The 16,732-nt window shown below is 56.0% G+C and overlaps 2 protein-coding genes across 7 annotated transcripts in view; one reads left to right on the forward strand and one right to left on the reverse strand.

Annotated features, from left to right (window-relative positions):
- Sbno2 (strawberry notch homolog 2) overlaps positions 1-7,004 on the forward strand; it is a 43,955-nt gene extending 36,951 nt beyond the window's left edge. For 3 of the 4 annotated variants that reach the window (XM_017594814.3, XM_006240908.5, XM_008765095.4), the window contains 18 exons: positions 70-246; positions 330-427; positions 842-921; positions 1,817-2,008; positions 2,242-2,411; positions 2,823-2,954; positions 3,150-3,285; positions 3,365-3,477; positions 3,559-3,630; positions 3,713-3,821; positions 3,975-4,049; positions 4,136-4,279; positions 5,087-5,181; positions 5,252-5,344; positions 5,439-5,570; positions 5,660-5,736; positions 5,848-6,038; positions 6,130-7,004. In XM_017594814.3, coding sequence (XP_017450303.1) covers positions 70-246; positions 330-427; positions 842-921; positions 1,817-2,008; positions 2,242-2,411; positions 2,823-2,954; positions 3,150-3,285; positions 3,365-3,477; positions 3,559-3,630; positions 3,713-3,821; positions 3,975-4,049; positions 4,136-4,279; positions 5,087-5,181; positions 5,252-5,344; positions 5,439-5,570; positions 5,660-5,736; positions 5,848-6,038; positions 6,130-6,587 — 2,544 coding nt within the window. In that variant the 3' untranslated portion in view covers positions 6,588-7,004. 4 annotated transcript variants of the gene reach the window in all.
- A 657-nt stretch (positions 7,005-7,661) lies between these two features.
- Positions 7,662-10,458, reverse strand: Gpx4 (glutathione peroxidase 4). 3 transcript variants are annotated; one of them, NM_017165.4, is made up of 7 exons: positions 10,309-10,458; positions 9,416-9,510; positions 9,180-9,324; positions 8,890-9,041; positions 8,138-8,162; positions 7,994-8,053; positions 7,662-7,911 (listed from the first exon to the last, which is right to left on the reverse strand). In NM_017165.4, exons 1-7 carry the CDS (start codon positions 10,390-10,392, stop codon positions 7,879-7,881), a joined length of 594 nt encoding a protein of 197 aa, NP_058861.3. In that variant the 5' UTR covers positions 10,393-10,458; the 3' UTR covers positions 7,662-7,878. The 3 variants fall into 3 exon arrangements, with proteins under 3 accessions (NP_058861.3, NP_001354972.1, NP_001034938.1); NM_001368043.1 differs by having other exon boundaries at positions 10,309-10,366; NM_001039849.3 differs by lacking the exon at positions 10,309-10,458 and adding an exon at positions 9,725-9,988.
- Positions 10,459-16,732: the final 6,274 nt, after the last annotated feature.

The raw sequence follows: 16,732 nt of genomic DNA on the forward strand, positions 1-16,732 counted from the left end.
CCCCCACATGCTGCCCTAGTCCCTGCCAGAGACTGCCCGCCATCCTCAGCACGGGCCTTGCTTTTGCAGTGGGCCGAGGCCCTGAGTGTGTTCCAGCAGGCGGCTGACTGGATCGGTCTGGAGTCTCGGAAGTCCCTGTGGGGTCAGTTCTGGTCCGCACACCAGCGCTTCTTTAAATACCTGTGCATTGCGGCCAAGGTGCACCGGCTGGTGGAGCTGGCACAGCAGGAGCTGAGCAGGGACAAGGTGAGTCTAGACACCAGTCTGGGGAGGGGCAGTCATTTTAGAGACTGATGGAGCCCAGACACCCCATCTCCCCATCCCTGTAGTGCGTGGTCATCGGGCTGCAGTCCACAGGGGAGGCGCGGACCCGAGAGGTGCTAGACGAGAATGAGGGCCGCCTGGACTGCTTCGTCTCTGCAGCAGAGTAAGTGATGGACTTACTGGCTGGCTGGCCAGCTGGTCCTCACCCTGCTGTGCCTGTTGCTGTCCAGTGCCCCTCAGCAGCTGGGGAAAGGCCACCAGGGCGCAGGACCAGACAGGAATCTTGTGGGTCTGGAGGCACATGGGTTTTTGATCCTGGGACCTCAAAAGCAGACTTCTGGACATCTGCCCCCCACACAGTGGTGCTATTTCACCACAGTTCCATGGGCTTCTCAGGCCTGGCATCCACAGACCTACAGATCCCTCTCAGGAGTCACCTCAGTTTACCCCAGCGAGGCTCCTTCCTGCTGATCCTACCCAGGGACCCCAACCTGGGAGCCACTGTGTCCTGCTGCTCATCTCCTTGAAACTGCAAGGCCATGGCTGGCCCATGTGCTGAGCCCTCTCTCCCTTGCAGAGGCGTCTTCCTGTCCCTGATCCAGAAGCACTTCCCTTCCACCAGGAGGAGGCGTGACCGGGGAGGAGGAAAGAGGAAACGTAAATGCCCGCCCATCTCCTCCTCTGCTTCCCTCTCTACTCTCTACCCTGCCCTCCCTGCGGACCTGCCACTCTAGTGTCCTGCACTCTAGTGTCCCAGCTGGGAGTTTCCACAAGTACCCCAGGCAGTGCATGTGTGTAGAGCTGACCATTTCCCTGCAGGCTGCTCAGAGAAGCAAAGATCTGGGCAAAACCGTGGCCGACTCTAACCTCAGGCTACCCAGCCTGTCCATCCAGCCCCACTAGCCAAGGCCCTGGGAACCCCAGCTCCAGCCCCCACTGGTTGGCAGGCAGGCAGGCAGGCAGGCCTCTGCACTGCTCAGCTGTGCACATGCTGACCACAAGGACCGCCAGTGCCTGGAGCACTCGGGTCAGCGCCAGGGTCTCCTACCTTCCTTCCGGTTCACAGACCTCCCGAGCCAGGCTCAGAGAAGCCAGGTTCCTCACCCGCAGGCACACTGGTGGTGAAGGGCAGTGCAGCCTCCTCCTCTCCAGATGCCCCAAGACACTCACAGGCCCCACACCCTCCACACATCATTCTGTCTGACAAGACAGCACTGTCACATGAAGTGGCGGGACTTGTCCTTGGAGGAGGCTCTGATGTCTTCTGAGCCTCTCACCTACCACTAGGTCCAAACATGAAGCCATCATGGCTGGAGATGGGGACATGGTACCCCACGTTGCCTCTCCCTGCCAGAGAGGGGCTGAAGGGCTTCGTGGAAGGGATTCAAGACACATGCAACAGAGGAAGCCAGCCAGCCTTAGACCGGTGCCATACCAGAGTCAAGCCAGCTCCTAGCTTCAGCCCCTCTTGCTCTCTCTACCCTGCCACCCCAGCTTCACCCACTTCTGCAGCCTCCACTTCAGAAAGCTGACCCATGGCTCCTTCCTGCAGGGCGGCCTCGGGGTCGTGGTCCCAAGGCTTCCAGACTGACACTGGAGGCAGCAGGAGTTATCCGTATTAGTGATGGCAGCAGCACAGAGTCAGATGCTGGCCTGGATAGCGACTTCAATTCATCCCCAGAGTCCCTGGTAGATGATGATGTGGTCATCGTAGACGCCCCCACGCTCCCCACAGATGACCGAGGTGAGTGTCCATCATCCAACCAGACTTAGTCAGCAGCAGACATTACCACATGAGGACCTTTCTACCACATACCCTGTTACAGATGGGGAGGCCGAGGCTCACAGCCCTGCTCAGGGCTGAGCTATCACACACAGCTGAGTGACTGCTATACCCATGGGCCTCCATTCCCCTGCTGGGAGGCTCCTTACGCTGCTCCTGCAAGGCCACCTCACTGACCCTCTGCCCACCCCCAGGTCCCCTGTACCCACTTCAGAGAGACCTACAGGGCCCTGGTGTCCTGGAGCGGGTGGAACGGCTGAAACAGGGCCTGCTGGCAAAGGTGCGAGCACTGGGCCGGGAGCTGCCTGTGAACACATTGGACCAGCTCATCCACCAGCTTGGGGGCCCGGAGTGTGTGGCTGAGGTGAGCCTGGCAGCCCATAGACTGCTCTGAGGGCCCTATGTCAACCCCTGGGGACAGGGGCAGAACCTGGCTGCAGAGGGTCATGTGCGTGTGTTCCACCCCAACCCACATTGGCCAGCCTCTTCTACATGAGATCCCGTCTCAAAAAAGGGAAAGGGCTGGAGAGAGGGCTCACCAGCTAAGCACACTTCCTACTCTTCCAAGTAGACTTGAGGGCACCAGTATGTGCGTGTCACACACATACATGGACCTGAGGGGGCAGGAATTCTCTCAGCTACTGAAGCCACACTGCAAACCAAGGGTCCCAGCCGAGCCACCTTGTACCTCGGACAAGGACACAGTGCACTGGGCCCCTGGCCACCACACTGACCCTATGGGGAACCTCCTTTCTTCCTCCATCCCCAACCACAGATGACTGGCAGGAAAGGCCGAGTGGTATCGAGGCCCGACGGGTCAGTGGTCTTTGAGTCCAGAGCAGAGCAGGGCCTGTCCATCGACCATGTGAACCTCAGGGAGAAGCAGCGTTTCATGAGCGGCGAGAAGGTGGGGCCAGCGTGGACAGCTAGGGACAGCTAGGGGTGGGGGCTGTTCCCAGTGCATGGAGTGTATGAGTGCAAGGTGGGGAGGGGGTGTGGCTGCACTCCTGGAGGTGTACACCTTTCTCCCTGGGTACCCAGAGTTGGGCAGTGAAGAGGGCAACCCCCAAGCACCCTGACCCCTCTCACCCCCAACCTCCAGCTCGTGGCTATTATCTCTGAGGCCTCCAGCTCTGGTGTCTCCCTCCAAGCCGACCGGCGAGTCCAGAACCAGAGACGCCGGGTACACATGACCTTGGAGCTGCCTTGGAGCGCAGACCGAGCCATCCAACAGTTTGGTGAGGCCCCCAGCCCTAGCCCAATTATCCCTTCCCTGTAACCCCCTATCTCAGTCTCTTAGAGCCTTTCTGCCCTCAGGCCGCACCCACAGATCCAACCAGGTCTCAGCGCCCGAGTATGTCTTCCTTATCTCCGAGCTGGCAGGGGAGCGCAGGTTCGCCTCCATTGTGGCCAAGCGGCTGGAGAGTCTGGTGAGCAGGCCAGCCTGAGGCAGGGGCTGGGTCAGGTATGCTGGGGTCTGACTCACAAATTGTCCTTTGCTACCCTGACAGGGTGCTCTGACCCACGGAGATCGACGGGCCACTGAGTCCCGGGACCTGAGCAAGTATAACTTCGAGAACAAGGTAAGTCAAGGGGAGTGGGGAGGCTGCCATGTGAGGGAAGGCCACCCTCTACCTGGGCCTCATTCTCTCATCTGCCCCACAGTATGGCGCCCGTGCGCTCAGCCGTGTCCTTGCCACAATCATGGGCCAGACAAACAACAGGGTGCCCCTGCCCCAGGGCTATCCAGGAGGGGATGCTGCCTTTTTTCGGGGTGAGCCAGGGCTCATGAATGTGTCTGGGAGGTGTGGGACTACAGCAGGGCTGGTCCTGTCAGACTTTGGGGATGGGTGTAGGTGGATTTCTAGGGAGAGGCGAGGCATGGTGCCCTGGGACCCCAGGGTCATCGGTTGGTTTTCCTTCACAGACATGAAGCAGGGCCTGCTGTCTGTGGGCATCGGTAGCCGGGAGTCACGCTCTGGCTGCTTGGATGTGGAGAAGGGTGAGTCCCGGAATCACTGGAAGATGGTGATCCAGGGGCAGGGGAGAGGGTGGCGCCAGCAGCCTGAGACGCAGCTCCGCCCACAGACTGCTCCATCACCAAGTTTCTGAACCGCATCCTTGGGCTGGAGGTGCACAAGCAGAACGCGCTGTTCCAGTATTTCTCCGACACGTTTGACCACCTCATCGAGATCGACAAGAAGGAGGGCAGATACGACATGGGCATTCTGGGTAGGCCTCAAGGGCAGGGCTGGGCTCTACACCTTGTGCCCAGGGCCCACTGGAGCCCTGGTGACATCTGAGGCCCACTGTGTCCGTTATGTGAAGTCCATCACTGAGTGGCTACAGATGAGGGCTGGTTGATGTTCTAACAGTGGTCGCCTGGGGAGGCTCTTGCTCAAGACTCACGCTGTGCAGTTACAGAGAACAGTGCTTTGGGAATGTTGTCTCTGTCAGGATGCACTGAGAGGCAGCCTCGGCTGTACGCGGCCTGCAGGCTGTACTCACGCACAGGCTGTTGCCACCCCAGGCTAAGGCTTTAGGCCCTGAAACAGATGGTCATTTGTGAGTGTGGTGGCACTTGCCTGCCAACCCAGCTCTCAGAGGCAGAAAGAGCAGAAGTTCAGGCTCCTCCACTACATGTTGGATTAAAAGCTAGCCTGAGCTACCTGAGATCTTGTCTCAAGGCAAACAAAATAGCAAGGCTCCCTGCCCCTCGTCCAGACATAGTCAGGTTTCACCCTGTGCCTCAACTCACTCCAGCCCCAGCGGACCTGACACTTCCTTCTGCATAATGTGCATGCAGATAGAACTCTCATACAAAAAATAAATAAATCAAAAGCCCGCAATCCCTCTGGTAACCATGCACAGCAGGACACCGGGGGCCCCAGGCCACAGGGTTACCTGACACCCACCCGCAGGACATCTGACCTCCGGGCTTTTGGGTCTTCTGCTCAGTGATGGGTTAGTCACCTCTTATGGGGTACATCAGAGAAGAAGCCCCCTCGGGGTGGCCCTGACCTCCTACCCTCTCCTCAGACCTGGCCCCCGGCATCAATGAAATACATGAAGAGAGCCAGCAGGTGTTCCTGGCACCCGGGCACCCACAGGACGGGCAGGTGGTCTTCTACAAGGTGAGCAGGGAGCCGCCCGGCACCAGCCCGAGCTCCGCCCCAAACCTGCTAATACCCCCACTTACCACAGATTAGCGTGGACCGCGGTATGAAGTGGGAAGAGGCATTCACTAGGTCGCTGGAGCTAAAAGGCCCCTATGACGGCTTCTACCTCTCCTACAAGGTGAGTGAGTAGTCCCACCCCAGACAGCAGGTGCCCTGCCAGCCACCTACCCAGAAATCCCGGTGGCAGTCGACCTCACCACTCTGGCCCTTAGGTACGAGGCAGCAAAACGAGCTGCCTTCTGGCAGAACAGAATCGAGGCGATTATTTCACCGTGTACAAGCCAAACATTGGCCGGCAGAGCCAGCTGGAGACCCTGGACAACCTGTGCCGGAAGTTCCACCGGGTAGGGAAGAGCCTACCCTCTCATGGCGGCTGGGAATGCATGGGGAACTGAGCCTCTTCCCCTACTAATGTGTAGATTTGCGTCCCCAGGTCACCCCGGAAGAGGCGCGGGAACCCTGGGAGAGCAGCTATGCGCTGTCGCTGGAGCACTGCAGCCACACTACCTGGTGAGGCCGGGCACGAAGTCACAAGGAGGGCGGAGCTGGGCGGCCAGTATCCCAGGGCCTCGTGGTATGGGAAAGTGCAGATTATGAGCTGACCAGCGGTCCCTGGTACAGGAACCAGCGCTGCCGACTGGCACAGGAGGGCAAGTGCTGTGCCCAGGGCCTGCGCCTCCGCCACCACTACATGCTGTGCGGGGCGCTGCTGCGCGTGTGGGGCCGCATCGCTGCTGTCATGGCGGACGTCAGCAGTAGCAGCTACCTACAGATCGTGCGCCTCAAGACCAAGGACAAAAAGAAGCAAGTGGGTGAGTGGGGCAGCGGGCGTGGGGTTCCTGGAGAAAGGGTTCCCAAGCATGGTCCCCAGGAGGACCTGACTGCGTGTCCGCACCACCACAGGCATCAAGATCCCGGAGGGCTGCGTTCACCGCGTACTGCAGGAACTGCAGCTCATGGATGCAGAAGTGAAGCGCCGCAGCGCTCATGGGTTGGCTGCGCGCCCACCTACTCCTCGTGCGATTACACTTCCATGCGGTCCTGGTGAGGTGCTGGACTTGACCTACAGTCCCCCGGCCGAGCCTTTCCCAGCGCCTCCACGCTTCGCCTTCCCTTCGTTGCCACCCCCAGACCCCAGCTCTCTGATGCTGGGTACCAGGGACAACGCTACCAACCCTGTGGAGCTGGCACACCAGGGCTGCGACATCAATTTCAGGGAAGTGCTGGAGGACATGCTCCGCTCTTTGCGCGCGGGGCCCACTGAGACCCCTGCGCCTCTGGTGGGCGTGGGCGGCGGCGGAGGCGGTGGCACAGAGCGGCAGAGCGTTATCCACTTCAGTCCACCCTTCCCAAACTCTTAGGCTGCTACATCAGCCTCTGGATTACACTGCACTGGGCAGTAAGGCCTATGGGCTCCTCTGCTAGCAGGGGTTCCCATGACTACTGAGGGTGACTGGCCACGGTGCCTTCCCAACCAGTAGGGCGTGGGGCCCCTGTGCCTCCCCTGCTACAGCCATGCCCAGCCTAGAAGCCGTGGGGCTTGGTTGTCCCAGAGAGCTGGTAACTCAGGAAATCGGTGCTCGGGCCCCGCTGGCTATGGGGGCTCCACGGGGTAGACCCCGTTAATATATGCAATCCCCTGCCCCCTAAATTATTGTCACCTGCCCCTCCCCAGCCCCGGAATCTGTGGGCAGCCGGCAGGCCCTGGTTTCTATGTATTTATAACGAACTGTGTACATATGTAAAGACCTTTTCTAAAATATACATGCCTTTGCCTACTTCCCGTGTGCTGTGGCCTAAAGGTCAACAGAAGGGGGAACCGAAGGGTCCCAGCTGTGGCTGCCACCCACCTGTCCCGGGTTGGCTGGTAGGAACCAGCTGGGGAGACGGGATTCATCCCAGACAGTGGCAGCTGCAGTCCTGGCTGGGCTGAGGATCCTGGTCTCAGGCCTTGCACAGAGGTTGGGGAGGGGCAAGTCCGCAGAAGGGATGACAGGGAAGACCAGAGGCAGGCAGCCTCTATGACATACGGTTACTTAAGCTCAAGGCTCACAGTTCCACAGGGAGTGAAAAGGCCAGTAGCACAGGACAGGAGCAGAGACACTCTCAGACCCAATGACACTAGCTCAACCCACCATAGGCAGGCATCCCACAGTCCCCAGAGAACATGGGACAACTTACACACACTTAAACACACACAGACACACAGACACACGGCCCTGCGGCGACCCTGACTCAAGTGTCCCAGACCTCAGGCCTCCTAGCAGGTTACTGCCCTCCTAAGCGGCCCACATCCTGGTCCTTCCTGCTGGCCTGGGCAGAGCTTAGGATGAGCAGGGACCTGTGAGCAGCTGAGCCAGCCCCACACCTGCAGTTGGAGGACGGACACTGCCTTCTGAGCCCACGTCTGTTCCCCACTGAGGACACACATGCAGCACATTTCTACATTTTATTCCCACAAGGCAGCCAAGGTGAAGCTCGAGCCCGGGGCCACAGGCCTCTGGACCTTCCTCCGGCGGGGATGCACGCCAGGTCCTCGGGACTGCCCCACCAGCGGGCTGGTTTTCAGGCAGACCGTCATGAGTGCCGGGGTGGAAGGCTCCAGGGGTCACAGGGCAGGGGGGCTCGGTGCAGGGGCACACACTTGTAGGGCTAGAGATAGCACGGCAGGTCCTTCTCTATCACCTGTAGGGAGACAACTCGTTCAGACTTGCCCCTCAGCAACCACACACAGCCCTTGCTCCGGCTGCTTGGCAAAGATGCTCACCTGGGGCTCCTCCATGGGACCATAGCGCTTCACCACGCAGCCGTTCTTATCAATGAGAAACTGGAGGACAGAGGAACATGTTGACAGGGCATGGCAGGGGTGGGAGGGAGCGGGGCCACACCGCCCACACTGTATGGCACTTACCTTGGTAAAGTTCCATTTGATGGCACTGTGAGAGACAGAGAGAGGGGAGGGAAAATGGGTTTAGAAGTGGTGCCTGCCAGGGCACATCTTTAATCCCAGCATTTAGAAAACACTGGTAAGTGGAGTTCTAAGCCAACCTGGTCGACATAGTCAGTTCCAGGCCAGCCAGGGATATATGGTGAGACCCTGCCTCAAACGGCGGAGGCTCACTCAGTGGTTAGAGGAACGAAGTGTTCTTCTGGAGAATGGGGTGGCACTACCAGTGCCCACATCACACGCTGGCTCACAAAAGTCTATTAACTCCACTTCCAGGCCCTTGGGGGCATCAGGCGCGGATGGGCTACAGACTTGCGTGCAGATAAAACCCACACACAAAACAATCCAGAGCAGCGGCGGGGTGGACAGACAGGCCAACGATTGTGAGCACTCAAGTGCAGCCCCCAGTCCCCACTTGCAACCCACCAAGCCCAGCTTCAGGAGAGTCCATGCCCTCTTCTGGCCTCTGCAGGCACCATACCTATGTGCTACACATAAATACACTCGGGCAAAACACCCATCTTTGAGGCGGCTTGGCCAGGTGGTGTACTCCTTTAATCCCGGCACTTTAGTAGGGCAGGCAGATCTCTGTGAGTTCTGGGCCATCTAGAGCTACACAATGAGTCAACCCCCTCAAAACATACTAAAAAATTGGCACTCCCTCCCTACCCTGGTCCAGAGCCATCTGCCTCCCTCCTTCCCCCAGGGCCACTTACTTTCCCAGCATGCCCCTGCCCTTGGGCTGGACTTTCATCCATTTCCACAGTGGGTGGGCATCGTCCCCATTTACACAGATCTTGCTGTACATGTCAAACCTGACATTGTAGCCGGCTGCAAACTCCTTGATTTCTTGATTACTTCCTGGCTCCTGCGGGCAGCAACAGATTTACTTGGAAGGTGCACTACACTGTACGCACAGACAGACAGACAGACAGACAGACAGACAGACAGACAGACACGCACACACACACACACACTGACACAGCACCCGGGAACAGCCACGGACCTGCCTCCCGAACTGGTTGCAAGGGAAGGCCAGGATTCGTAAACCACACTCGGCGTATCGGGCATGCAGATCGACTAGCTGAGTGTAGTTTACGTCGGTTTTGCCTCATTGCGAGGCCACGTTGGTGACGATGCACACGCAACCCCTACGGAGGGAAAGGGTGGGAATGAGGCCACAGTCAGGAGAGGCCCCGTTTTCAGACCAGCCATGTACCTCCCATATGATCAGACATCCACCTGTACTTATCCAGGCAAACCATGTGCCCATCGATGTCCTTGGCTGCGAATTCGTGCATGGAGCGCGCACAGCGCCAATCATCGCGGGATGCACACTGTAAAAAACAGGGAAACTGAGTGTCCTACCCCAGGTTCCCCAGGGGAGGAATATCCGACCCAAGGAAAAGTCCTGGGGCACTGAGTGGAGAGTCACGAGGCTCCTCCTTCTTCCATTAAGTACGCCCCTTTCAGGTCCTCCAGAAACATCTCTGGACATCCCTTAATATGCTACCAGGGAAGAGGACGGCAGGGGTATCCCTGGCCGCACACCAAGCCCAGGAACTCGTGGCTGTTGCTGGTCTGGGGAAGGTCCTGCAGCAGAGGCCGCGGGTTGAAAGGCTCGGGAATGGGCTCCATCCGGCGAGGGCGCGCCCTCCTGCGGCGGCGCGCGCGAGCTCTCCTCCTCCGAGGGCCTGGGCGCTTCCTAGGACTTTGGCGTCCAGGTTCACGCCGTCGCCGGCCTCCCGGGGACCGGCCGCGCTGTCTGCAGCGTCCCCGCTTGCGGGCGGCCGCGCGGCCCATGCCCGCCCGTCTGTGCGTCCCAAGCACAGCGCGGGGACAAAGAGCCGGTAGCCAAGGAGCCGCCGACTGTGACGCACCAAGCCAGGCGGGGCGCGTGACCAGGTCAGAGCCCGCTACAGTGACCCCGACACCGGTTCCCACCCCCCAGGAACCTCCCCGGCCGAGGCCTGGCCTTGTTCAGCCCCGGAGATGCCTATCAGACTCCGCTTTCCCACCTGGGTGCCCCCTACTCTAGCTAACCGATCCCACGACCCCCCGACCTCCACCCTGGACACAGTGACCCGACTCCAACCCTGCCCCCTCCCGCGATCCCCTAGGTCCCAGTAACCCACCATGGTGCCAGCCAGGCCAGGCACAGCCAGAGCCCCGCACAGCAGTGCTGGCTTCAATAAGCGGCTCAGACGGCCCCAGCTCATCTCGGCGGCCGGAGCCAGCGGCTCCTCCCCTCACGCAGCCGACCAATGGACGCGCGAGGCCGAGTCTGGCTTGCCCGCCCTCGGCCACGCCCACTGACGTCTCTTATTGGCCGGGTGCGCCTGCGCCGAAGACGCGAGACCCCTGCAGCCAATGGGAAGCCTGAATGAAGGGGCGGCTTGGGCGGGGCGGGGCTTGGAGTTTGTTGTTGTCAGCAACTGCGCATGCTCAGTGATGGGAAAGACGGAGAAACGGGAGTAGCGTCCACGCGGGCTACGCGTTGGAGGGCTGCAGACAGTTATCCGCGAGGTTGCCCGCAGCGGAGCAGGGTGCCAGGGCGCTTTGGGGAATCCCTGGGAATAGAAAGCATGGCAAAATCATCTCCCTAAACATCCCCTTGAATACAGGAGTCTCTTTTTTTCTTCTGGAAACAGAATCTCATGTAGCCCAGGCTAGCCTTAAACGGTTTATGTAGCAGAGGATGACCTTGAACCTCTGGGCCTCCAGCCTCAGCTTTCTGGTGCTGGGATCGCGGAAGTCGGCTAGTCCCTTCATTCCCTTCCATTTCTATTTTTTTTTCAGAGGTTGTCTTCATGTAGCTCAGGCTAGCCTAAACTATTGTGTAGCCAGCACAACCTAAAACTCTTGATCCTCCTGCCTTCACCTAAGAGTTGGAATGGCAAAAGTGTCCAGCCATGCAGTGCAGAGATGGAAGCCAGAACCTGAAGCGTGCCAGGGAGGGTTCTCAACCCACTGATTCCCCACTGAACCCCAGATGTAGCTAGAATTCACAGCAATCCTCCTGCCTTAGGTTCCTGGGTACTAGGATGATATAGGTCGATGACACCAGGCCTGGTCCTGTCCCCTGTAGGTACTGATGTGAAGGAGATGATCTGAGGGGTGGTAGGAGGGCTTGGCGGAGAAAGCCACTGCCAAGCAAACACACAGGACTCCAGATCACAGCACCCACACCAACTGCGCACAAGGATGCTCTTGTCATTCCAGAACCTGGGATTCCGAAGACTGGAGGATCTCAGGGGCTCAGTTAGGTCCGCCAAATGCTTGTGCTCAGTGAGGGAGCCTGCCTCAAAACCAAGACAGATGGGCCTGCTAGCCAGCCATACCCTGAGCCCCAGCCCTTGGAGGCTGAGAGGGCAGCCTGGCCTAGTTAGCAATTTCCAGGTGGGCCAGGGCTACACAGTGAACCCTGGATCAGAAACACAACAGTTCCTGGGACCGCAGAGGTCCCTGTCCATATGTAAGAAGCTACAGGTCTTGAAGACTGTGTGAGAAACTAAAGGCCCGAGGTTCCTCCCTGCAACTTTCCTTGTGACCTTGTCTAGGCCCCACTGCTCTCAGCCCAGCACTGTGGGCCCTTTGCCCTCTCTGTGTCACAGGAGTGACTCAGAAATTCCTCAGCCCAGTTGCCTGTCCAACACGCCCTCCCCTGGATCTAATCCCTTAAATCCTCCCTATTTTTCTGACCCCTGGAGGAGACCATCTGCTGCTGAGACAGATCAGGAGCCCTCCCCAGGAGAGGATCTAGGTCTAGGGGAGCTCAGGAGCACCTTCCTTCTACTCCAGTCCTAAACGCACCTTGGACAAACCCCCAGAAGGTTAAGATGACCAGAGATCTGGGTCCTCAAGATCCATTCTTGAACAACCCTGTTCTGTAGGTTCACAGTAGCTCCGAGGGCCCCTCCCACCTCAGGAAGTCGCTGTTTCCTCCCAGTCCCTAGACTGGGGTGACATGGCCTCTGAGGGACTAGTGTGAAGTTGTAAATACCAGTGCCCAAAGGCTTACAGCCACACCCTCACAGGGCGTCTGAAAGGCCCCTGCTTCTGGGCTACTGTTAACCTCGATAAACGCTGGACTGAGAAAGAGGCCCAGGGCTGGGGCTGAAGGTGGCCGCACTGGAGGATCTGGGAGGGATTTGCATGTGGGGTGCCTGCCTCTCCCAAGGAACCCCAACTTTACCCTAATTTAACCAGTTGGGAAATGAAAGCCCGAGCCACTTAGTGCCTTCCGAGAAGCCACAACTCCAGGAAGGACCAAGACAGAGCCTGGCTTTTACCTTTCTTATTGTGGAGACCGGGTTGGGGTGGGGGTGAGAGGGTGGGGTGGGTGTCTCATATAGCCCAGGCTGGCCTGGAACTCACTTTGTAGCCAAGGATGACCTTGAACTCCTGATCTTCCACCTTACCTCCTGAATGTTAGGATGACAGGTTTGTTGGTTTGTTCGGCCTGTTTTTGGGGTGCTGGGTGTGGACCCTGGGTTTTGCAAATACCAAGTGAGCCCTTGAGTCCCAGCCTTTGACTCTAATTTCCTTTGTTTTCTGAGACCTTTGTTTCCATTCCCCCAGGCCAGCCTCAGCTCCTTGGAGCTTCCCTCTTCTTGCTTCCTAAGCACTCGAAATACAGAGGCACAGCCACCAACTGGGGACACTGGGAATAAGAAATTGACGTTATGGATGACCTGCTGAAAGGATTTAGGAAAGATTAAGTTATGCAAAGTGGAATTTAGCCAAGGGAGTGCTCTCAGAGGCTTGCAGCCTTGACCTGGACAGTAGGAAGAGAACTCTAGAACAGAGTACTCTGATTCATTACTAAGATTGGCCAGTTAGGCTTCCTTCCCATAACAAACGGAGCCCCAGTCCAGGCTCACAGCTGGCCCTTGCCGGATATCGAAGCCCTGGAGTTCAAAGTCAGCCCATGGACTCCTGCAGCCAGTCAGTCCGGTCTTTCCTCAATTCCACTCTCAGGAAGGGCTGGATTCTGTCAAGCAACAGGCCCCTAGGCTGTGTCCAAAGGACTGAGATTCTATTTAAACCGGAAATCTCCCCCTTCGTCCAAACAGCCTTGGATTGTTTCTGCCTCTATCAAACATGTTTAACTGATCAAAGTTGGGGCCGTGAAGCCATAGAAGCTAAGACAACCTTGGGTCAAGACCCCTTTGGGGACCCTTTTACAGAGGTCCTTCCTTATCAGATCATCTGCACACTAAATACTTAGAATTAAGTCATAACTCACAAACCTACAGTTATGAAGTAGCAATGAAAATAATTGGTTGGGGGGTCACCATGACATAAGGCCCTGTATTAAGGGATGGCAGCATCAGGAAGATTGAGAGGGTTGTTGTCGCTGGCTGCACCCTTTGTGCCTTGAGCAGAGCTGGTCAGGTGCTCTTGGGAATTTCCCTTCGGTGATCTGTAAGTGTTGGAGAGATTTCTCACTGTGCAAGTGTCGGGAGCCAAACCAGCCCAAGCTCTCAAATCTCAATCGAAGGACAAAGGCAATGATAGTTCTTTTTTTTTTTTTTTTTCCGGAGCTGGGGACCGAACCCAGGGCCTAGGCAAGCGCTCTACCACTGAGTTAAATCCCCAACCCGGCAATGATAGTTCTGAGTCCTTATCTAGGGGCTCACATGACAAGGTACAGCCTGGGTTTGGGGCTTAAACCTCAAGAGTCAAGGTTTTGTTTCCCAAGAAGTCTGATTTCTCCCCTGAAGGGCTGTGATGATTGACTGGTCCTAAGGCAAGCTGCGTCTGAGGTGTCCCAAGTTCTCTTTGCCAACATTGTCTGATTTAACTCTCTGCTGTCCTAGACCATTCCCCACCTACAAATTGGATGCTGGATTTCAAAAGTTTCTTTGAAACAGGGTTTTTCCATATAGCCCAGGCTGGCCTCAAACTCACAGAGATCCTCCTGCCTCTGCCTCCAGGATCGAAGGTGTGTGCCACCACTGCATGGAGGATGTGGTGCTCTTTAATAACCTTGCTTGGCCTAAGGCATCAGTTTATGCAAGAGCTCCTAGGCCTAGCTATTGCTTTTGCCTTTCTCCTTCAATCCCCACTCCTCTCATACACCCCACCGTTGCGTTTTGAGACCTTTATTCCTTTGTGCTTGGTCAGGAAGACATGTTAGTTCTAGAAGCGCACACTCCCAGAGAAACACCTTCTCCTTTACATTTATTTATTTTTTTAAAAGATGTTATTTATTTTATGTGTATGAGTACACTGTAGCTATCTTCAGACACACCAGAAGAGGGCATCGGATCCCCGTTACAGATGGTTGTGAGCCACCATGTGGTTGCTGGGAATTGAACTCAGGACCTCTGGAAGAGCAGTCAGTGCGCTTAACCGCTGAGCCATCTCTCCAGCCCTCTCCTTTACATTTATGTAGTCAATTCACATTTATCGTTCGTTTGTGTATGAGTGTCTTTTCTGCATATAGTCTGTAAACTATATGTGTTCCTGGAGTCTAGGTCAGAAGGAGACACGGAGCCTCTGGAAGTTGATATTTATGAGGCTGCTGGGCATTAAACTTAGGCCCTGTGCAGCAACAAGTGTTCTAAAGCTCCATCTCTCCAGTCATTGTGCTTCCTCCCTCCCTTCCTTCCCTCCTTCCTTCCTTCCTTCCTTCCTTCCTTCCTTCCTTCCTTCCTTCCTTCCTTCCTTCTTTCTGACACTCTTACTATGCAGACTAGACTGACCTCTTTCCTCCAGTGCTGGGTGTAGTGAAAATCCTGGAATTTTGGTTTCTTTAAAAAAAAAAAACAAAAAAAAACAGGTGTAAGAATGTGTTTTCATGGGGAGGGCGGTAATGGGGGAGGATGGGGAGGGGAACACCCGTAGAGAAGGGGAGGGGGAGGGGTTAGGGAGATGTTGGCCCGGAAATCGGGAAAGGGAATAACAATCGAAATGTAAATAAGATAAGAAACACCCAAGTTAATAAAGATGAAAAAGAAAGAAAGAAAGAAAGAAAGAAAGAAAGAAAGAAAGAGAGAAAGAAAGAAAGTGTTTTTGTTAATCCCAGGCATGGGATGTGAGGCTGCTTCATACCTTCTGCAGCAACTGACTATGAGTTGCCTCGTGCTCTAGCAGAGGTGTGGTTTTGCCAGCCAAAGACAGTGTCTGAGAGTGTGTGATGTTTGGAATTCTGGGAACTTTTCAGAGGGTACATACATGCTGGGCCCCAAGAGGTGGGGTTGATGGCTGTTGGCTTGGTTGTAATTTGTTAGCAGTTGTGCTCTAAGAAGAAACACGGAGAAAGAAATTAGATTCAGGTCTCTCTCTCTCTCCCCTCCTTTCTTCTCTTCCACCTAGTGATAGGAGGTGAAACCGAGGGGATACATGGTGGGAAAAGGAGGAACCCACGAAGTAGTTAAGGTCCAAGGCCTTGCTGTCTCCATGCCTGTCACATGATCCTTTTTAAAGAGGGGGGGCTGTGAAGTTAAGTGGACAGAGCTCACCACCCTCACTGCCAAAACCCCCGGTTTCCAACCCCAGCAGAGGAGGGACAGTGTGTGCACGGTCACCAGCACTCCAAAGCTGAGGGCAGGAGGTCATGCATTGGAGGTCATGCTGGGCTACAAAGACCTGGTATCAAAACAGGACAAGGAAAATAGAGGAGCAAAGTGGTGTCTCCGGAGACCTCACTGAGACCCAATGTGGGTTACTTGGAGGTGGCTTCTGCTTGCAGATAGTGGTTCCTTTGTGTGCTAGTCAGTGGCCCTTGCTTAGAAGAAAACCAGAGCCACACCCTCCACCCTCAGACTTGTTTGCACCAGGAATTCCAGGCAGCCCCCTGACTGAGGTTGTCACCTCTGTAACACAGATAACAACTAACTGTGGTGGTGTTTTTTCTTTCTGTATTTTCCTCTCAACTGTAACATATGACTGCAGTTTCCCCTCCCTTCTCCCCGCCTCCATCTACCTCCCCTTAGAAAAATGCAGGCTTCCCAGGGACTTAAACCAAATACAGCATAACAAGCTACAATAAGACCCAGTACATACCAGCACACCAACGTAAGGCCGTAAGGAGGAAAAGAGTCCTTCTACAAAGCAGACAAAAGTTTTCATTTTGTGTGCATTTGGTGTTTTGCTTGTATGTATGTTTATGGGGGTGTCAGATCCCCTGGAACTGGAGTTACAGGCAGAATACTGTACACATGGGTGCTGGGAGTTGAACCTGGATCCTCTGAGAGAGCAGCCAGTGCTCTAACCACTGAACCATCTGTCCGGTCCTTTTTTTTCTTTTCTTTTCTTTCTTTTTTTTTTTTCTTTTTTCTTTTTTTCGGAGCTGGGGACTGAACCCAGGGCCTTGCGCTCACTAAACAAGCGCTGTACCGCTGAGCTAAATCCTCAGCCCCCCCCCCTTTTTTTTTAGACCAAGCTGAGCTTGAACTCAGAGGAATCCTCCTGCAGAGCTCCTGGGATTAAAGTATGTGCTTTTCCAAGATTTATTGTTCTTGTATGTGCACCTGTGTTTTCTTGTGCTGTTCCTACAATGGAATCACTAGGTACCACAGTAATTGTTCAGCCTTTGACTCTTCTCTGTCT

The sequence above is a fragment of the Rattus norvegicus genome, chromosome 7 (genome assembly GCF_036323735.1).
Source record: "Rattus norvegicus strain BN/NHsdMcwi chromosome 7, GRCr8, whole genome shotgun sequence".
Lineage (NCBI taxonomy): Eukaryota > Metazoa > Chordata > Mammalia > Rodentia > Muridae > Rattus > Rattus norvegicus.